This window comes from Pelobates fuscus, chromosome 10 (assembly GCF_036172605.1).
Source record: "Pelobates fuscus isolate aPelFus1 chromosome 10, aPelFus1.pri, whole genome shotgun sequence".
Lineage (NCBI taxonomy): Eukaryota > Metazoa > Chordata > Amphibia > Anura > Pelobatidae > Pelobates > Pelobates fuscus.
This window is the reverse complement of record NC_086326.1, coordinates 6271953-6296939: the sequence shown is the minus strand read 5'-3', so window position 1 is coordinate 6296939 and position 24987 is coordinate 6271953. Positions and strand designations below refer to the sequence as shown.

Below are 24987 nucleotides of genomic sequence, written 5' to 3'. Positions count from 1 at the left end.
ATTGTGATATCTTCCCAAATATTAACATAACTCATTGTAAAAACCCATTGGGATTTGTTTAATGAGAAGCTGGCGGGATTGTTTCTGCATATTAATATTATCATTACGGAGGAAAGCTGTCCGTACTTCGCCACCCATACAGCCCAACTAGTTACAGTTACACTTCTTAATTTACCAAAGAGCGTGGGGCGGAGTAATGGCATGAGGTGTTTTTCTAGTTTGGAAAAGCTCTGCCTCGGTCATCATGACTTTTCATGTTTTTCTTTTTATTTGAAATGCACATTAAAAGCTAAAATCAACGCACGCACATTCAATTAAGACAAGCCCTGGTTTTCAGGTTAATGAAATAAAGAGACTTCTTTTTATAAATTCTGATCTCTCAGGTTCCACCTATTAGGAACTTCTAATTCTGGTCTCTGAGGTTCCACCTATCAGGAGCTTCTAATTCTGGTCTCTAAGGCTCCACCTATCAGGAGCTTCTAATTCTGGTCTCTAAGGCTCCACCTATCCGGAGCTTCTAATTCTGGTCTCTCAGGCTCCATCTATCCGGAGCTTCTAATTATGGTCTCTGAGGCTCCATCTATCCGGAGCTTCTAATTATGGTCTCTGAGGTTCCATCTATCAGGAGCTTCTAATTCTGGTCTCTGAGGCTCCATCTATCCGGAGCTTCTAATTATGGTCTCTGAGACTCCACCTATTAGGAGCTTCTAATTATGGTCTCTCAGGCTCCATCTGTTAGGAGCTTTTAATTCCGGCATCTGAGGTTCCATCTATCAGGAGCTTCTAATTCTGGTCTCTGAGGCTCCATCTATCCGGAGCTTCTAATTATGGTCTCTGAGGCTCCATCTATCCGGAGCTTCTAATTATGGTCTCTGAGACTCCACCTATTAGGAGCTTCTAATTATGGTCTCTGAGGCTCCCCCTTTCATTCTGGGATCCGATCGTACTCTATGAACCCCAGTCTTGCAGAGGTTTATACTATATCTTTTCAGACTGGAAGTAGTAAACATGCTGATAGCAGTGTCCCTGTTATTTCAAATAGTTTGTCTCTTATTTACTTTTCTTATCAAATCTGTCAAATTGTACAGCACTACAGAACATGTTGGTGCTATATAAATAATGATGACAATAGAAATTATTATAATCATGTTGAACCAGATTTTGTTTTGTGAACAGGACTTTACTTCACCAGAGACGATAAATGGAGATGCACACCGCAAACCTCCCAACTGTCCTTTTAGTGGGATAGTCCCAATTTCAGGCTCTAGTCCTCTGGTTTCCACATCTGGGGATCCCAGAGCTCAGAAAGACACTTTTACTTTAATAATGACCTTTAACTAATTAGCAGAACTTTGAATCTATAGAAAAAGAGGAAATCAGAAGATTTTGGGTGCGATTTACTATATTAACAGGAAGCCTCCATAAATTAGGACGATGAATCTGAATTAATCTGCTGATTGGTTTGTAGCACATACACTAAAAAGGAAAACAGATATTGTCATCGTAGACACCCGTCAGCCCACAATGTATGGCGATCTTTACTTTCTGTGCTTTAAAATGCAACACTTGGTAAAGAAGATTAATAATGATGCTTCATTACTACATCTCTGTAAATTTGAATAAAAAAAACTGATTCAGGCTTTTATGCGTGGAACAAAAAAAAAAAAAATCCCTCCATGATATGAATATATATTAAAGCCGCCCCTCCAGCACGCTCTCTATTTTATCTCTTGCTAGCAGTGATCTGTGCCTCACCGACTTTGAAGCCCTCGCCAAACCAGCTTGGATGACAGTTATAGTGTAGACACTATGAATTTATTACTGTCACCCGGAGAATACTTCGTTTGGCTCACTGTCTTCCAGGTCTGTGCCAAAACTAATCCCCTGCATACAGCAACAATTAAACAACTTCTGGGCACACAAAGGCAATGGAACAATTATTCTGCAAAAGAAACTGCTGTAAATGTTGCTTGAAAAATATAGGAGCCTAATTTTTTCCTAGTGTGTTTTTTTTTTACCTAAATGACTACAGAATGCTATTACTAATAATCGATGCCAGGACATCACATTCTACCAAGATACTCTGCTTCTATTATTAACTGAATCATGACGATAAAAGAAATATAGACACAGAGTGTCATTTTCTAAAATAATGTCTGCTTGTAATGATCATTACTAAGAAAATGATATAAGCAAGAAGTGGGAATATTTGAAAATGAACCATAGGTTGTAAATAATTAGGCTTTATGTGTATTTTTGCAAAGCCAAAAAATGTATCTCAATCACCATGGAAACCATTTCTGGTATGGAAGTGTAAAGTAAATGCCCCCAGACCCGCTGAGCCTGAAGGTTACAAGTAACGGCCGGCCTATTCTTTCAGACAATATGTAACGCAAACCATTTGGGTTTAGTTTAGGGTATCTGATCTCTCAGGTTCCACCTATTAGGAACTTCTAATTCTGGTCTCTGAGGTTCCACCTATCAGGAGCTTCTAATTCTGGTCTCTAAGGCTCCACCTATCAGGAGCTTCTAATTCTGGTCTCTAAGGCTCCACCTATCCGGAGCTTCTAATTCTGGTCTCTCAGGCTCCATCTATCCGGAGCTTCTAATTATGGTCTCTGAGGCTCCATCTATCCGGAGCTTCTAATTATGGTCTCTGAGGTTCCATCTATCAGGAGCTTCTAATTCTGGTCTCTGAGGCTCCATCTATCCGGAGCTTCTAATTATGGTCTCTGAGACTCCACCTATTAGGAGCTTCTAATTATGGTCTCTCAGGCTCCATCTGTTAGGAGCTTTTAATTCCGGCATCTGAGGTTCCATCTATCAGGAGCTTCTAATTCTGGTCTCTGAGGCTCCATCTATCCGGAGCTTCTAATTATGGTCTCTGAGGCTCCATCTATCCGGAGCTTCTAATTATGGTCTCTGAGACTCCACCTATTAGGAGCTTCTAATTATGGTCTCTGAGGCTCCCCCTTTCATTCTGGGATCCGATCGTACTCTATGAACCCCAGTCTTGCAGAGGTTTATACTATATCTTTTCAGACTGGAAGTAGTAAACATGCTGATAGCAGTGTCCCTGTTATTTCAAATAGTTTGTCTCTTATTTACTTTTCTTATCAAATCTGTCAAATTGTACAGCACTACAGAACATGTTGGTGCTATATAAATAATGATGACAATAGAAATTATTATAATCATGTTGAACCAGATTTTGTTTTGTGAACAGGACTTTACTTCACCAGAGACGATAAATGGAGATGCACACCGCAAACCTCCCAACTGTCCTTTTAGTGGGATAGTCCCAATTTCAGGCTCTAGTCCTCTGGTTTCCACATCTGGGGATCCCAGAGCTCAGAAAGACACTTTTACTTTAATAATGACCTTTAACTAATTAGCAGAACTTTGAATCTATAGAAAAAGAGGAAATCAGAAGATTTTGGGTGCGATTTACTATATTAACAGGAAGCCTCCATAAATTAGGACGATGAATCTGAATTAATCTGCTGATTGGTTTGTAGCACATACACTAAAAAGGAAAACAGATATTGTCATCGTAGACACCCGTCAGCCCACAATGTATGGCGATCTTTACTTTCTGTGCTTTAAAATGCAACACTTGGTAAAGAAGATTAATAATGATGCTTCATTACTACATCTCTGTAAATTTGAATAAAAAAAACTGATTCAGGCTTTTATGCGTGGAACAAAAAAAAAAAAAATCCCTCCATGATATGAATATATATTAAAGCCGCCCCTCCAGCACGCTCTCTATTTTATCTCTTGCTAGCAGTGATCTGTGCCTCACCGACTTTGAAGCCCTCGCCAAACCAGCTTGGATGACAGTTATAGTGTAGACACTATGAATTTATTACTGTCACCCGGAGAATACTTCGTTTGGCTCACTGTCTTCCAGGTCTGTGCCAAAACTAATCCCCTGCATACAGCAACAATTAAACAACTTCTGGGCACACAAAGGCAATGGAACAATTATTCTGCAAAAGAAACTGCTGTAAATGTTGCTTGAAAAATATAGGAGCCTAATTTTTTCCTAGTGTGTTTTTTTTTTACCTAAATGACTACAGAATGCTATTACTAATAATCGATGCCAGGACATCACATTCTACCAAGATACTCTGCTTCTATTATTAACTGAATCATGACGATAAAAGAAATATAGACACAGAGTGTCATTTTCTAAAATAATGTCTGCTTGTAATGATCATTACTAAGAAAATGATATAAGCAAGAAGTGGGAATATTTGAAAATGAACCATAGGTTGTAAATAATTAGGCTTTATGTGTATTTTTGCAAAGCCAAAAAATGTATCTCAATCACCATGGAAACCATTTCTGGTATGGAAGTGTAAAGTAAATGCCCCCAGACCCGCTGAGCCTGAAGGTTACAAGTAACGGCCGGCCTATTCTTTCAGACAATATGTAACGCAAACCATTTGGGTTTAGTTTAGGGTAAAACAAAATCCCTCAAACATCCCAATAAAAATATAATAAAAATGGAAATTAGCACAATAGCAGCCGACAATTACTGAATAAAACAGCAGAATCAGGAATCAACGTGTTAAACCAACCTAGTCAGAATCTGCTGTTTACATTATTTATTTAGTAAAAAGCTCGTTCGTGGAGGCTCTCTGTCACAGGGGACCAGAAATAATTTGATTTGATAATTATTTGATAAGAGAGGGATGTTAAAGATTTCTAACAAAGCCCCCACATATTTCTGATATCCAAAATATTAGAATTACATTAAAACACTTTAGGTTGGGTGCAGTTTAGTTTGTTGTTCCAAGTTATTTGGAAGGTATATTTCCAAAAAAGGTATTCTAAAAGCATTTATTTTTTGAAGGAACACAATAGTCACCAAAACAATTTTAGTGTAATGAAGCAGTTTTGGTGTATAGAACATGCCCCCGCAGTCTCACTGCTCAATTCTCTGCCATTTAGGGGTTAAATCACTATTGTTTCTGTTTATGCAGCCCTGGCCACACCTCCTCTGCTCTGTAAATGAAACTTTAATTACATACAGGAGACTCCTGCAAGATCTAGCAGGCTATTAAACGAGCAGGAGATAATACAATCTAAATTAAACAGAATGTGCTATAAAGGTAGTGTAAACATTAGAGGACTCTTTACAGGAAGTGTTTAGGAAGGCCGTGTAAGTCAGATGCAGGGAGGTGTGACTAGTGGTGCATAAACAAAGTGATTTATCTCCTAAATGACAGTGAATTGAGCAGTGAGATTACAGGGGAATGATCTATACACAAAAACTGCTTTATTTAGCTAAAGTAATTTAGGTGACTATAGTTTTCCTTTAATGTCACAAGGCAGAAATGAGTCTAGTGATACTATATGCAGATTATGTGGGTTCTACATAGAGTACTAATATTGTGCTGTGCTACTTTCTTTGGTGACTCATTTGGAACCTCCCCGTCCTTGTATGTTATGTCATATTTGGGAGATGCCCCCTGTTAGAGAGTAACAATTTTGTGCAGATGTGAAAGGTGCCCCATCGCCAAAGCTGAAGTGTTGCGAGATCCCTCTCCTTTTTCTGGTCATATTTTAAGTAAAATAAAATCAGGTGTAGAATTTAGTAATTAGAATATTGCAATATTACAAATGGTCTTTTTGCATTAACCAACCAAGCCCATTCCCATCTAAATTTGCTACTGTAAGGAACAAGAGGACTGAGGAGATCACAAATGGACTATGGGGAATGAAGACCCCACATGTCATAATAAACAGACTCTAAAACCATTTCCATAGACATGTCCTGCCATATCTAAATCCTCTCCGCGCTCCTAAGATTAACTGTGACATCATTGACTTGATTCTAACACAAGAAAGGGAATGACATTGAATTTTTAGATATCACATAGCATTTCTAAACAGAATTGGTTTTCCCTTCCTTTTGAGTAGAATACACAATAGAAGCTCATTCTTGATCCATCCCACGGATGTTGTATCTTTGACCCAGAAAACTGACATTCCGGGCTTATCCCAGTCAAAAGCTTTTGAAATCTGTCTGTTTGGAACATAGTCATTCTTTGTGGGAGATGGAAGACTTCTGTAAGTTTGTTGCTTACAGTATATAATCTGTTTTCATCTTCACAGCTTGCAGCTAATCACCCAACCCACACATAATTCACCAACATCCAAGTCCCAGCAGAGATAAACCTCAAAGGAAGCTTTGGGAAGGAGCACATACACAATTCTCTCTTTGAGGACAAGCGTTGGACTTCTAAAAGACACAAAGTTCATAAGAGTGAGGGCAAACTGGAGATTTGGACACGATAACATGGAGCTTGTAAACAGCTTGCCAATTAATTCAGGACTAAATCACCACATTAATTCAGGACTTAATCAGCATCCAAAGCCCACCTCGGTCCCCCACTGCAGGCAGGTGTAAAATGAACTAGAACAAGTTAAACAAACAATTCATCTCCAAACATAATCTAGATAATCCGCAATTTAGCACTGGATTCCAGTAAGTCACAGACCTACTGTAGGTGTCAATGTTCCTGTCGGTGTGGGAAACAATGAAGAGTACAAGCAATAGGCGTCGTTAGAATAAATACTAACTAGTTTCATATAACAGTTTTACTTGGGCCAGCTGGGTAGGCGTAAGCGTGTTGCATTGACAAGCTCACAATGTTTTGATTTAGCCGTGTTGGATAGAGCACTCACAATGCTCTCGACTGCCGTTACACAGAGACACAGCTTGCTCCAATTTCTCCAGTAAAATCACAGGAGCAGTGTGATGTATCATTTATGAAGTGGCTTCCGCTATCCACATCAATGGTGTTGGGAAACAACCAGCAGGACTGAAACATGGACACGAAGTGGTGACACAAATGTACCTAGACTTTTCTTTTTCCACAAGTAAACCATGTACTATATAATTCTAACATTTAGAATCAGTGGGATAGGTAGCAGTATTGGTAGCAAACACACTACGTGTCTGCAAAAGCGCAAATACATGTTTTCAATATATGTTAGTAAAATGGGAAAATACCTGCTAAAATCAGCACAAAAAAAAGAGAAGTCTTTTGTGAAGTCTATTATGATCAATGACAATTTTGTCCAACCTGGACACCGAGTGGCTGAAAACTCTGGAATTCGAATATTAAACCAGGGGGTCGTATATCTAAATGGATAATAAACCAAAGATGGAATGAGGTCACAGGAAACATAACCAAGGCAGTGCTTATGTTACTTAGCTCTCAACGTTTCGCAATTGACAACACAGTCCAGTTCAGTCAAGGCAGACATTGCTTTGTTGCCAACAATTTTGCTTAACTAATCACCCAACCCACACATTATTCACTAACATTCAAGTCCCAGCAGGGATAAACCTCAAAGGAAGCTTTGGGAAGGAGCGCATACACAATTCTCTGTTTGAGGACAAACCTGGACTTCTAAAAGATTTAAGACACAAAGTTCATGACACTGAGGGCAAACTGGAGATTTGGACACCATACCATGAAGCTTCTAAATACATTCCCAATTAATTCTGGGCTAAGTCACCAAATCTTCCCATAAAGTAGCAGAGAGTGCTCGGGTCGGAGGAATTTGTAAACGGATATTACGGGTCACAAGGCAACGTAATCCAGGCAGTGCCTATGTTCTTAGCATGCACCGTTACAGATTTATAATTGGCATCACAGTCCGGTTCACTCACACATTGCGTCATGAGGAGATTTATCAAAGTGTTGCCAACAATTGTGCTTATATTTTCAGCAATTATAGTATGCAATTTATTAAATAGATTCAGACTTTTTTCATCAATAGTTTTTTTTTTTACCCTAACCATAATTTGTGAATATGTACTATACTTCCAGTGATGCAACAGATTTCTTTAAATTCTCCGACACCTTTCTTACAGCAAAGCGTTCTGTTTGAGACAGAGGTTTGGGAACTGCACACGCTTGGTATCTGGATCCTCACAAGGTGCCACACGGCCCTCTTCTATTTTTCACAAAAACTGTTGAAATTTACTATATAGAAAATGCTAACTCTTTAAAGTTCACGTCAATAAATACGATCAAAATAATGATGGAATTTAACCATCACTTCAGAACCATTTTATTACGATCCCCCATTATTCCCACTTTCACATACTCAATGACAGAGAAGGGGAGACCTTGTTACAATAACTTAGAGGGAGCTACAATTGCAGGATAACGAGGATAAACATAATATGAGTCTTGTGTCAGTTCCCCTTTAAGGAAATAGTAACACTTTGTAACACAAAACACACATCTTTCAATTCAGATAAAATAAAATAAAAGCCGATTCCTTATTCTTAGAGGATGCTCTGTTAGTGCTACACTTCAAACTGCCTGCCTGACATTTAGCACAACGTCTGCCTGTGTCAGGGGGAAGATCTTCATTGTAATAGCGATCCAACATAAAGGAAACAGGAGATACAATAAATATTGCACATGTATTGCGAACAGCTGGGGGATCGTTACATCAAATAGACATTTAAACGTAAAGGAACACCATAACCACTGCAGAACACTGTACCGTTATACTGCCAGGAGTGTCCGGACGCTCACCCAGTGTAAGTAGGAAAACCATTTGCTAACACTGTGACTGTCTGCCAGACACTCAGGGCGTAGTTCATTGGCTGAGAATGGCCAATAACAGGTGCCCCAGGTAAGTTGTCAAACTTTTAAAAACCATAACTACATCAGCACATTGCAGTGGTTATGGTCCTTCCAGTATTTATCTAGCTTTGTTTAGAAAATCATCTCTGTTTAACCTTATAAACAGAAAAAAAACCTCATAAACATATGTATTCTACATGGATTTTTTCGCATCGACGTTCCTTCTGTCTCTTTAACAGATTAACTTTGAACTCTGGAACATAAACTAACCAATCACAGCGCAACAATTTCAATCTATCTCCAGCTAGTTGTTGCAATATATTCAGTGCATCTTGGGATTTTAATAATGCACGACTGTCATAAAATGCACTCCCAATATCGAAAATTAATGTGTTTTTTTCTATATCTTTCCAAGGAAAATTGTGTTCTTTGGCCACAAAGCTAAACGTGATTAAATAGTCCCTAGCTTATATTACAGTATCTGATTTTTTTCATTATCAGTTTTTAGAAATGTATCTTGCGCATGAAATATTAAGTCATCATGTTCCATACAAATTCTATTACAACAGCTTGACATCAGTACAAATTCAGAAAAGTTCTCTGTTAAAGATTTATTCTCCCTACAGGAAGCGTAGATATATTTCCATATTTTATTCTATTGTATTTGCTTGGCACTAAATAATAATTCAGATTCAGGCAGAGAAATATATGGATTAAATGTTATTACGTAAGAACATTACTGAGCCGAATATTTAAAGTGAACTTGCTAACGCTGCGGTATTATCTATAGGAAAAGCCAAGGGGTGTAACAAAGGGATGTTCGTATGTGCACCTCTGACAGCCTAAACACATAAGGCATTTAATATGAAGTTAAATCTACCATTTAAGAATTATTAGCTAATCTGATTATTTTTTTTTTTTTTTTTTTAAAACAAGGCTCTTCACCAACGTTGGAATTCAAAGTGAATTTCGAATTCAGGGTCCAAATTGTCAAACTGGACACATTCTCTACCTCGACTAGACTTTCCATTCAGCTTCTCTGACCTTAAATTTAACATCTACTTTGAATTCTCACTTTAGAGAAATACCCCGTTAATATTCTATTATTTGTGGGTGAATTTATAGCGATCCAAAAATAATGTTGAATAAAAAGTGATATTTTAAAATGAGATAAAATGAATTCTGAGCTTGCCAATTAAAATGTTCCATAAAAACAAAATACATTAAACAGATTGAAAAGAGGGAACACACACATCAGTCCCATAGACCCAGCAATATTTTAAGACAAATACATTCTTGAGTTTTGACTTGGATCCAACGTTGACTCGATATGAGCCAGCATTTAAAGTGTATCATGTTAGATGTTTGTGCAGTACGAAGAGATCCTTCAAAATAATTAACATCTATTCCGGCAGATGGTGAGAAATAAAACCACTTGTAATGAAATAAACTGGGGGAAAGGCTGTACTGACGACTGTTAGCAATACAGATAAACTAACTGCACTCACCAAGTTATTATCAGGTAAAATTCTTAGAATTCTCTGCAACGTATCCTGCTGTAACTCTCAGAACTCAGCTCCTATTCTGCTGGGTTCAGCTCCAGATTAAGAGCCCTTTGGGCCTGGTACTGACAATAATGATGGGCCGAATTACAGAATCTTATCCACAGAAACACTAAAACAGTTTGACCTCCCAAGCATCATGTATCTGGTGGAGTTGGTGCTGGAGGAAAACTCACAGGAGGGATATAGCTATAAGAAAAGACAAACCATATGTTAATCTCTGAATTTCATCTTTCACGTAAATCCATATCCCCTAACAGCAGGATGTCAATCGACGGGGTAAAACGGTGGGCCACTGACGCGAATCATAAAACCAGAACCGCCCCAAATGCGAACAAACCCAAAAAAGGGCAGGTCTGCCCAAAGAACTGGAATGCCAGCCTGGTGTGAATGCACGTCAGGCTGTCTGCCAGTCATGCAGGCTGGTCAACTAAGGGAATACTATGCAGACAGCACCCGGAGCTTGGCATAAATGCCTCTTGGCTTGCAATGATCCGTGCTTTCTAAGGACTGTCTCCTAGCACTCACTGGTCCACTCCTCTCCTTACCTTCTTACTAGCAGGCAGAAGCTCCTGTTATACAGTCTGGGACAGAGACAAAGTGTATGCAGTGAGTGTAGAAGAAAGGGATCATACTACAGTATTAGAGTGACCGCAGCAGCAAGAGCATTTGCATAGTGCGCAAAGTTAGCTTTACCTAAACTAATTTCATTGTCAGCCAGGCCACACCAGTTTTGTTCCCCTACATCCCTCTTAAGTTTCCATACCTAAGCAAGAGTCTATGAAGAGTAGTAAAAACATATATATTTTTTTAAATCAATGGGCCTGTGCCATGGGCATGGGCCTGGGGCTGCAGCTATGTTAATCCGGCCCTGGCTGGGTTCCATGCTAACTCTGCAGACAGGTGTAGGGTTTGTCCAATTATTTAAGGACTTGCAAAAACCTAAAAGTGACCCACAGTTTCTTGCCAAATTAAGCTGACACCTGAGTTCACTTTGTCAGGAACCAGAACTCAGCGTGACTCAGCTCAGGCAGACAAATAGTGAATTAACCAAGTTGTATCCACCTGGTGCCTTCTAAGTTGAGCCAAATTCTTCCTGGGTTTTCAAACATCAAGGAGAAACATATTAAAGAGGCACATGGTTGTTTACGGCCGGCTACGCATTCAAGGTCTAAGCCAATCTAATATGATTTCAGAACTTGTGTTCCAATAAAAGTTTTCCTATGATTCCTCGATAGAATAACGCACTATTAAGATATAAATATATATGAGCCCTTTCACATTCTCAATAAATATTGTAATAAATATACTTTCCAAAGTACCAATGTCTTTTAAAAAAAAATTATTGGCGTGCCTCTACCTATATGTTTGTTTTTTTATTGTGCATCAAGGGCGTGTTTTACTGAAATATGAGAAAAACGTGCTAATTAGTGAGGCTCCGTTACAGCTGTAGGTTACACAAGCAATTTAGCAGAGAATACAATGTGTGCGTTCTCACATTGCAGAACTAACAGGATTAACTATAAATCTCCCCCACACCCCCTCTTTTACCGTATAAATTCAATTAGTAATATTGAGTTCACTGCCGTGTAATGTGAGCGAATAATGGTTAAACCGGTGTCAGGCTGCTGCTCTGTACTCCACTTGGCTGTGTGCGGTATAATGAGCAATTCTGGGAAAACTTCTAAAAGTTGAGCAATCAGCAGGAACATTGGTTTCCATGGAAACTGCTCCACTTTTACAACTTTGCCCCCAAACGATTCTCTATACAAAACACAGCTCTCTATTTTTGTCCACATTTTGCATGTGCATCAAGAAACATTTTAATTCTAGCGTGCAAAGCTTTTCTGGGAGTAGCATTTTGCATTTAAAGTCAATGTTTTGGGGATTCCTGAGGCGTAGGCCTGCGAAGCACCACTGAGCTGAGCCAAGTTCAAAAATATATATTCAGCCATTCAAAGTGAGAATAATTGGATTGCCAGACAATCGCCCGTTTGGTTCCCCCTACTTCTTGCCTCCTTGAAATGTCAGTAACAAAGAAGCAGATTCTCTACTAAAAGGATTATAAATCTGTTCTACAAGACTGCTCTCCATGGTAGGAAAGGATACTGGATGCGGAGAGACCACCCTTTACAAACCGGATGCTTCTTTTCAAAAGAAGAACTGAAACAATAAACGTGCGTTTGGAGCCTTGCTCTCAGTATATCGGGGATGTGTCCACAAGTCATAGCGATACTGAGCACGTCAGATGAAGGGAATAATGCTGCCACCTACAGGTCACACCAGTAAGCACACATCACAGTCTGAGCACTGTATGTGTCGTGTTTAAATCAGTTTATACAGAATGTGAATTGGCAGAATTATCTGACTGAAGCACTGACTATCTATGCACCACTGAAAAATATGTGAAGCCTCCAGACATTAAAATCATTATCGTTCATATTCAGGCATGCAGTACAGAGCATACAGAGATAAAGATTTTATCCTATTAATAAATATAGAAATACGGTAACAAGTGAAAACGCGTATCCGTCCTTACAGTGTATGTGATTACAAACATAAAACGTGGAATCAGCAGAACACAGTCTGAAGCGTGAGTGAATATAATGTAGTGGAACACGAGGTCACCACATGTCCCCAAATTGCACACTTGTCCCCTGTAGGCATAGCACAAAGGGTGGTCAACAGCCCCGTTGTATCATGAAACAATGAGGGGACATCCTGCGGCAGGCGTAAAGCTTCTCAAATCAATCAGTCATTGGAGTATGGGTGTGTTCTTTACTGCACCCGACCCAATCTGAGAATCCATGGGAGATTGGAAACTCCTTCACATGGGATAAACTATTACAATATATTGTAACTCAATAACAAAAGTCACAGACAAGGAAATTAAATGGCAATCCATCAACTCAAGAACAAACCTTAATAGCAAATGTTGGGCCTAAATAGCCAGCTGGAGATTTGTTTTTTCCAATTGGCCTATTTTTTAACTTTAATTAAGGAATAATGTCTCACTGTTTAATAAAAAGTTATGCAAACTACAAGGATTGTGCTATAGTACGAGCCTTTAAGGGACACCCCAGAACCCCTAAAGCACTGTATCTTGCTGAAAAGCTTTATGTGCGAAGTGAGTCCTCTTTTTTTTTTTTTTTTTTTTTTTCAAAAAGTGCAGATTTCAATAGAAATTTACATTTTTATAAATGAGCCTTGCTACACCCCCCAGCTTTCAATCAGACAGCCAGTCCTGTTACTTCCTGGTTTGTTTAGCTCAGTGGAGATAAACCCGAGAGGCAGCAATTGCCCAGAGCACCTGCCTTGCAAAGACTTCTCATTGAGCTGCATTGGGAAGCCTGTGATTGGACAGACACAGAAAGTCTGGGCGGGGTTAGAAGGGGAGGGCATACAAAGGCTGCAGGAAAGCTGTTTTTAGAAGAAAAAAACTCCAATTAACAAATGCACTATTAAATGCTATGATTTTTTGTTATTTTGTATTTGGAGAGTGAAGTGTCCCACACAAACAGTAAACAATATATAAAATAAATAAAATTAAATAAATAGCTGTGTGATCACGTAATGCATTGTATGAGACAGTGACTTCCAGAATATAAACCCTCTCTGTATAAATCTAATACCAGGATACATACACTCCCAATGAATCCTGACATTCTCATCAAATAGAACGTACTGCAGGGGACCTATCACTGGCTCAAAGGCTACTTACCTGCAAGGCCGGAATCTGGTTTGAAGATATCAGACAGCCGGTTATTTACAGGTTCGTACGGTGAATCTTCTAACAGTTCATTGCCTAATGGAAGAAGTAAAGATTAATTATTATTTATTCATAAATCCCAAACATATTCTGCAGGCTGTGCAATGAACAATTAAAACATACATGACAATAATGGCAGCAAACTGGGGGATCCGCACACGAAAGGGTGGGATTCTATTGTAGGAGGCACACAAACCTCCAGTCACTAAATAGCAATATTCCGATCCATGTCAAAGGCAGACATGAGTTCTCATGTTACCATCCACTATATACATTTAAAAAAATGCGGATTTACATCTATTTTACCATTTAGCCAAGGGTATTTGATTTGGATAAACAAATACTGATACATTGAGAGATTATCTGCGGTAGATATGTGTGCTTTTCCTTCTAAATGTACATATAATATTATTCTAATTTAGTCAAAACATGTGTTAACATATAATATACATATAATATAATAAAAAAAGGGGGACAATATTCCTTTTTTATGATTCTTTATTATTTTCAAATTATTCACATTATCCACAATTGTTACTTTGTGATTATAATTGTTTTAGATATTCGATATTAGATTTGAATTAAATACCTACTGGGGATTCCAAAATGGTAAAAGTGATCACTTTATGCTCTATAGCTATACCCCACCATGTTGCTGACGATACTATTGTGTTTTGTCTCAATAGATATATCATTATCTCCAACATTTACTATTTGGGACTGTTCCCCTGTCGACCACCAGAGGGCTCTGTTAATATACCTCTTGGCCTACTTTGCTGGAACGCACGACTGAATGGAACGCGAAAGTGTGCGTTCACTTCCGATTCCGGTTTTCGTCTGACACTGGATGCGGGAATTTCAATTGCAATCAAAGTAAGAAAAAGTCAGCTGGATGTGATTAACCACTACACCAATGTAGGAAGGAATCCAGGAGGACGCCCAGGCCGCCACCAATCACCTAAGGGGTTAGCCCAATATAACAGGACTGATGGGAGGGTGGGATTAGGCTGTATTTTATACTCTGTCATTGTTGTATATTATTTGGTTTTAATTTTGGTCCCTGAGGAAGTTCTAAAATGTGAACGAAACGCGTAGGACCTCATTTTAAATGTATATTTTCTTTTTATTGCTGGGTGAAGATTCATCCTTAATAAATCCGTTTTATATTTATATAAAGGGTTACTCCTAAGGGACATGATGCATTGACAAAGGGATTACCTCAAAACATTTGTTATTTGTCCTCCAAATAAAGGTCAGTGGCACCTTGGTTTGTGCACACAGCAACTACTTGCACAGCCTCTATTTGTTCTAAAGGGTACTTTAACCCAAACACAGCGTTTAGTCAGTGGGCCAGTGAGGGCCGCTTTGTGCATTTGGTTATACAGTTTGGTTGGATTATTGATGCTGGATATTTAGGCTAATAAACCAGCAAGCTTTGACTCTCATCAAGCACTGGGAACCCATTGCAATCACAGAGCCATACAAACACCATTATACCATCTACAGGAGAATATCCAAACACCATTATAACAACTACAGGATAATATCCAAACACCATTATAACACCTACAGGAGAATATCCAAACACCATTATAACACCTACAGGAGAATATCCAAACACCATTATAACATCTACAGGAGAATATCCAAACACCATTATACCATCTACAGGAGAATATCCAAACACCATTATACCATCTACAGGAGAATATCCAAACACCATTATAACACCTACAGGAGAATATCCAAACACCATTATAACACCTACAGGAGAATATCCAAACACCATTATAACACCTACAGGAGAATATCCAAACACCATTATAACACCTACAGGAGAATATCCAAACACCATTATAACACATACAGGATAATATCCAAACACCATTATAACATCTACAGGAGAATATCCAAACACCATTATAACATCTACAAGAGTATATCCAAACACCATTAAAACATCTACAGGAGAATATCCAAACACCGTTATACCACCTACAGGAGAATATCCAAACACCATTATACCACCTACAGGATAATATCCAAACACCATTATAACACCTACAGGAGTATATCCAAACACCATTATAACACCTACAGGAGAATATCCAAACACCATTATAACACCTACAGGAGAATATCCAAACACCATTATAACACCTACAGGAGAATATCCAAACACCATTATAACACCTACAGGAGAATATCCAAACACCATTATAACACATACAGGATAATATCCAAACACCATTATAACATCTACAGGAGAATATCCAAACACCATTATAACATCTACAAGAGTATATCCAAACACCATTAAAACATCTACAGGAGAATATCCAAACACCATTATACCACCTACAGGAGAATATCCAAACACCATTATAACACCTACAGGAGAATATCCAAACACCATTATACCATCTACAGGAGAATATCCAAACACCATTATACCACCTACAGGATAATATCCAAACACCATTATAACACCTACAGGAGAATATCCAAACACCATTATACCATCTACAGGAGAATATCCAAACACCATTATACCATCTACAGGAGAATATCCAAACACCATTATAACACCTACAGGAGAATATCCAAACACCATTATAACACATACAGGAGAATATCCAAACACCATTATAACACATACAGGATAATATCCAAACACCATTATAACATCTACAGGAGAATATCCAAACACCATTATAACATCTACAAGAGTATATCCAAACACCATTAAAACATCTACAGGAGAATATCCAAACACCATTATAACACCTACAGGAGAATATCCAAACACCATTATACCATCTACAGGATAATATCCAAACACCATTATACCATCTACAGGAGTATATCCAAACACCATTATAACATCTACAGGAGAATATCCAAACACCATTATAACACCTACAGGAGAATATCCAAACACCATTATAACACCTACAGGAGAATATCCAAACACCATTATAACACATACAGGATAATATCCAAACACCATTATAACATCTACAGGAGAATATCCAAACACCATTATAACATCTACAAGAGTATATCCAAACACCATTAAAACATCTACAGGAGAATATCCAAACACCATTATACCACCTACAGGAGAATATCCAAACACCATTATACCACCTACAGGATAATATCCAAACACCATTATAACACCTACAGGAGAATATCCAAACACCATTATACCATCTACAGGAGAATATCCAAACACCATTATACCATCTACAGGAGAATATCCAAACACCATTATAACACCTACAGGAGAATATCCAAACACCATTATAACACATACAGGAGAATATCCAAACACCATTATAACACATACAGGATAATATCCAAACACCATTATAACATCTACAGGAGAATATCCAAACACCATTATAACATCTACAAGAGTATATCCAAACACCATTAAAACATCTACAGGAGAATATCCAAACACCATTATAACACCTACAGGAGAATATCCAAACACCATTATACCATCTACAGGATAATATCCAAACACCATTATACCATCTACAGGAGTATATCCAAACACCATTATAACATCTACAGGAGAATAATCAAATACCATTATACCACCTACAGGATAATATCCAAACACCATTATAACACATACAGGATAATATCCAAACACCATTATACCATCTACAGGAGTATATCCAAACACCATTATAACATCTACAGGAGAATAATCAAACACCATTATACCACCTACAGGATAATATCCAAACACCATTATAACACCTACAGGATAATATCCAAACACCATTATACCATCTACAGGGGAATATCCAAACACCATTATAACACCTACAGGGGAATATCCAAACACCATTATACCATCTACAGGATAATATCCAAACACCATTATACCATCTACAGGAGAATATCCAAACACCATTATACCATCTACAGGAGAATAATCAAACACCATTATAACACCTACAGGAGAATATCCAAACACCATTATAACACCTACAGGATAATATCGAAACACCATTATACCATCTACAGGACAATATCCAAACACCATTATACCATCTACAGGAGAATATCCAAACACCATTATAACACCTACACGAGAATATCCAAACACCATTATAACACCTACAGGAGAATATCCAAACACCATTATACCATCTACAGGAGAATATCCAAACACCGTTATAACATCTACAGGAGAATATCCAAACACCATTATAACACCTACAGGGGGATATCCAAACACCATTATAGCACCTACAGGGGAACATCCAAACACCATTATAACACCTGCAGGGGAATATCCAAACACCATTATACCATCTACAGGGGAATATCCAAACACCATTATAACACGTACAGGGAGGGGAAGGGGGGCGGGGGGGGATATCCAAACACCATTATAACACCTGCAGGGGAATATCCAAACACTATTATAACACCTGCAGGGGAATATCCAAACACCATTATAACGCCTACAGAAGAATATCCAGACACCATTATAACACCTACCGAAGAATATCCAGACACCATTATAACACCTACAGAAGAATATCCAAACACCATTATAACACCTACAGAAGAATATCCAAACACCATTATAACACCTACAGGAGAATATCCAAACACCATTATAACACCTACAGGAGAATATCCAAACACCATTATAACACCTACAGGAGAATATTCAAACACCATTATAACACCTACAGGAGAATATCCAAACACCATTATAACACCTACAGGATAATATCCAAACACCATTATAACACCTACAGGAGAATATCCAAACACCATTATACCATCTACAGGGGAATATCCAAACACCATTATACCATCTACAGGAGAATATCCAAACACCATTATACCATCTACAGGAGAATATCCAAACACCATTATAACACCTACAGGAGAATATCCAAACACCATTATACCATCTACAGGAGAATATCCAAACACCATTATACCATCTACAGGAGAATATCCAAACACCATTATACCATCTACAGGAGAATAATCAAACACCATTATACCATCTAAGGGGGAATATCCAAACACCGTTATAACATCTACAGGAGAATATCCAAACACCATTATACCATCTACAGGAAAATATCTAAACACCATTATACCATCTACAGGAGAATATCCAAACACCATTATACCATCTACAGGAGAATATCCAAACACCATTATACCATCTACAGGAGAATAATCAAACACCATTATACCATCTACAGGAAAATATCTAAACACCATTATACCATCTACAGGAGAATATCCAAACACCATTATACCATCTACAGGAGAATAATCAAACACCATTATAACATCTACAGGAGAATATCCAAACACCATTATACCATCTACAGGAGAATATCCAAACACCATTATACCATCTACAGGAAAATATCTAAACACCATTATACCATCTACAGGAGAATATCCAAACACCATTATACCATCTACAGGAGAATATCCAAACACCATTATAACATCTACAGGAGAATATCCAAACACCATTATACCATCTACAGGAGAATAATCAAACACCATTATACCATCTACAGGAGTATATCCAAACACCATTATAACATCTACAGGAGAATATCCAAACACCATTATACCATCTACAGGAGAATAATCAAACACCATTATAACATCTACAGGAAAATATCTAAACACCATTATACCATCTACAGGAGAATATCCAAACACCATTATACCATCTACAGGAGAATATCCAAACACCATTATACCATCTACAGGGGAATATCCAAACACCGTTATAACATCTACAGGAGAATATCCAAACACCATTATAACATCTACAGGAGAATATCCAAACACCATTATACCATCTACAGGAGAATAATCAAACACCATTATACCATCTACAGGGGAATATCCAAACACCATTATAACATCTACAGGAAAATATCTAAACACCATTATACCATCTACAGGAGAATATCCAAACACCATTATACCATCTACAGGAGAATATCCAAACACCATTATACCATCTACAGGAGAATAATCAAACACCATTATAACATCTACAGGAGAATATCCAAACACCATTATAACATCTACAGGAAAATATCCAAACACCATTATACCATCTACAGGAGAATATCCAAACACCATTATACCATCTACAGGAGAATAATCAAACACCATTATAACATCTACAGGAGAATATCCAAACACCATTATACCATCTACAGGAGAATATCCAAACACCATTATACCATCTACAGGGGAATATCCAAACACCATTATACCATCTACAGGAGAATATCCAAACACCATTATACCATCTACAGGAGAATATCCAAACACCATTATACCATCTACAGGATAATATCCAAACACCATTATACCATCTACAGGAGAATATCCAAACACCATTATAACACCTACAGAAGAATATCCAAACACCATTATAACACCTACAGGAGAATATCCAAACACCATTATACCATCTACAGGAGAATATCCATACACCATTATACCATCTACAGGAGAATATCCAAACACCATTATACCATCTACAGGGGAATATCCAAACACCATTATACCATCTACAGGAGAATATCCAAACACCATTATACCATCTACAGGAGAATATCCAAACACCATTATACCATCTACAGGATAATATCCAAACACCATTATAACACCTACAGGAGAATATCCAAACACCATTATAACACCTACAGGAGAATATCCAAACACCATTATAACACCTACAGGAGAATATCCAAACACCATTATACCATCTACAGGAGAATATCCAAACACCATTATACCATCTACAGGAGAATATCCAAACACCATTATACCATCTACAGGAGAATATCCAAACACCATTATACCATCTACAGGATAATATCCAAACACCATTATACCATCTACAGGAGAATATCCAAACACCATTATAACATCTACAGGAGAATATCCAAACACCATTATAACACCTACAGGAGAATATCCAAACACCATTATACCATCTACAGGAGAATATCCAAACACCATTATACCATCTGCAGGATAATATCAGAGAGTTTAAGGAGTCTCTAATAACAACAGCCGGCACCAGGGAGCATGTTTGTGATTGGACTAAAAGGCCCCCATTCACAGATGGTGACTGGCCCAGTGTGATGAAAGTTGGGGGACTGGTGCAAGGACTAATGAACAAGCCCTCTATGAAGAGTTTAAACAGACAGGTTAATAAGAAAATCTTTCTCTGGCTATTTTTTACTAACTAAAAGTTATTTCAGGATATTTTATTTGTTATTTAGCTACATGAGTCCTCCAGTTTCCTCAGTAGAAGCAGTTTTATTAAACAGATTTGTCAATGACCAGGATCTGTCTTCTCCTAAAAGCAGCAACAAACAGGAATGTTTGTATTGGGTACCTCATTCCCCCGACATCGCACGCAGCCAATCAGATCGCGCCTTACAGAGAAAAGCAACTCTCTATATGATTAATACATTGTACCAGTGCTAAACACAAACTAAATAGGACTGTTTCTTTATTAACCATATCGTCATCTAAACATTGATTTTTCTAGAGAGTAGTATCGAGGGTATGACCAGGATGTAATTGGTTAAGATGAAGCACTGTGAGGCTGAATTACTAATATTTACTGACCTTACCAACGTAATCTAAATATAGAGCGTCCCGAGAAACACTCCAACTATTGATAATGTATGTGCAAATTACAGCGAAATGTAAGAAATGCACCGTACACAGACTGTAGACTGAGAGAATCAATTAATGAAACCGCAAAGGGCAAATATACAATACACACAAACAACAATGTATACAGCAAACACACATTATACACAACCTGACTATACACAAACACTGTATACAACAAACACACATTATACACAAACAACACCGTATACAACATTATCACATTATACACAACCTGACTATACACAAAGTAACACTGTATGCAGCATTATCATCACATTATACACAACCTGACTGTACACAAAGTAACACTGTATACAGCATTATCATCACATTATACACAACCTGACTATACACAAAGTAACACTGTATACAGCATTATCATCACATTATACACAACCTGACTGTACACAAAGTAACACTGTATACAGCATTATCATCACATTATACACAACCTGACTATACACATTATACACAACCTGACTATACACAAAGTAACACTGCATACAGCATTATCATCACATTATACACAACCTGACTATACACAAACACCGTATACAACAAACACACATTATACACAAACAACACCGTATACAACATTATCACATTATACACAACCTGACTATACACAAAGTAACACTGTATGCAACATTATCATCACGTTATATACAACCTGACTGTACACAAAGTAACACTGTATACAGCATTATCATCACATTATACACAACCTGACTATATACAAAGTAACACTGTATAAGCATTATCATCACATTATACACAACCTGACTGTACACAAAGTAACACTGCATACAGCATTATCATCACATTATACACAACCTGACTATACACATTATACACAACCTGACTATACACAAAGTAACACTGCATACAGCATTATCATCACATTATACACAACCTGACCGTACACAAAGTAACACTGTATACAGCATTATCATCACATTATACACAACCTGACTATACACAAAGTAACACTGTATACAGCATTATCATCACATTATACACAACCTGACTATACACAAAGTAACACTGTATACAGCATAATCACATTATACACAACCTGACTATACACAAACTAACACCGTATACAGCATTATCACATTATACACAACCTGACTGTACACAAAGTAACACTGTATACAGCATTATTATCACATTATACACAACCTGACTGTACACAAAGTAACACTGTATACAGCATTATTATCACATTATACACAACCTGACTATACACAAAGTAACACTGTATACAGCATTATCATCACATTATACACAACCTGACTATACACAAAGTAACACTGTATACAGCATTATCATCACATTATACACAACCTGACTATACACAAACTAACACCGTATACAGCATTATCACATTATACACAACCTGACTGTACACAAAGTAACACTGTATACAGCATTATTATCACATTATACACAACCTGACTGTACACAAAGTAACACTGTATACAGCATTATTATCACATTATACACAACCTGACTATACACAAAGTAACACTGTATACAGCATTATCATCACATTATACACAACCTGACTATACACAAAGTAACACTGTATACAGCATTATCACATTATACACAACCTGACTATACACAAAGTAACACTGTATACAGCATTATCACATTATACACAACCTGACTATACACAAAGTAGCACTGTATACAGCATTATCACATTATACACAGCCTGACTATACACAAAGTAACACTGTATACAGCATTATCATCACATTATACACAACCTGACTGTACACAAAGTAACACTGTATACATCATTATTATCACATTATACACAACCTGACTGTACACAAAGTAACACGGTATACAGCATTATCATTACATTATACACAACCTGACTGTAAATACAAATACAAAAAGAGAAGTCCTGCGCTTAAGCAGCAAGGACTACAATACACATCAGCCCCAATATATAGTAAAAACCAAAGAAAAGAAAAATGTTACCTGCGCTTTCTCCTTAACCCCTATGTATATTTAGACAAATGGAGATTAAGGAGAAAGCGCAGGTAACATTTTTATTTTCTTTGGTTTTTACTATATATTGGGGCTGATGTGTATTGTAGTCCTTGCTGCTTAAGCGCAGGACTTCTCTTTTTGTATTTGTATTTACTTTGTATCACACAGCCTGGTTACAATGCTGCTACCCATCCCATGTGTTCCCTATTAAGGGTTAATAAGTATAGGGGTGTATATAAAAAATACCCCTTTCTGTCTCATTAGAGATATCTTTGCCAGAAGCTCAAGGAAGCAGGCTGAAGGGTCAGTGTTAGGACCCGCTTAGGGGGGTCTGCCTTGACGTTGGCAGGCGGGCATTCCCTCCAATGGCCATTGAAGCAACTAAATGACCTCCATTTGTCTAAATATACATAGGGATTAAGGAGAAAGCGCAGGTAACATTTTTCCACAACCTGACTGTACACAAAGTAACACTGTATACAGCATTATTATCACATTATACACAACCTGACAAAGTAACACTGTATACAGCATTATCACATTATACACAACCTGACTTTACACAAAGTAACACTGTATACAGCATTATCATCACATTATACACAACCTGACTGTACACAAAGTAACACTGTATACATTAAATAGAGCAATAGGTGAGATTGAAGGTAAATGTAATAACCAGAAAACCAACACTAATGTAACTTGGTGTGAGGGAGCCGGAGATCATGGTGGGACATTGACCGTTTACACAGGAATGATTCACTAGTTGCTCCATTTGGGCCTATTGGAGCGATCCTCATCTGAAATGCCGCTGTTCTCTACAGTTGGGACAGCAGATAATGTGATAAAACTGTGAAAGCTTGGACTGACAACCTCTAGTATACCTGCCCACAGCTCTATAGAGCACTGAATCCCTGAAGGTATGGATCCACCATAATTAATGTAATTTCCCCTCCAACCTCTCCAAAGCTGTTTCCAAGATTCTACATCTGACATGAAGACATCAATAAAGCAGAACATGAATTGACAGAAATCTTGATGGATGTGCTGTCTGGGCTTTTTAGCCTAAAAGACTCTCTCTAAATATCCACGACATTATTTAACCAATTAACAGTCAATCAATTTAGCCAACACTTCCATCGCTACAGAGAGACATCCGTTATCATCCCCTCAAGCAATGCTCCCCATAAGCTGAACCCCAACTGTGGATATTAAGAACATGAACATAAAATAGTTTCTTACAATTATAACTTCTATCGATGTATTATAATTTACATGGAGGTTGTGTATTTAAGACGTA

General features: G+C 37.7%; 1 protein-coding gene across 1 annotated transcript in view; it reads right to left on the bottom strand.

Moving 5' to 3' along the window:
* Positions 1-24987, bottom strand: part of GFRA1 (GDNF family receptor alpha 1) — a 202560-nt gene that overhangs the window by 138868 nt on the left and 38705 nt on the right. Inside the window, exon 3 of the mRNA XM_063433764.1 lies at positions 13908-13991. Within this exon, the coding sequence (XP_063289834.1) occupies positions 13908-13991 (84 nt within the window). The remainder of the gene's footprint in view (positions 1-13907; positions 13992-24987) is intronic.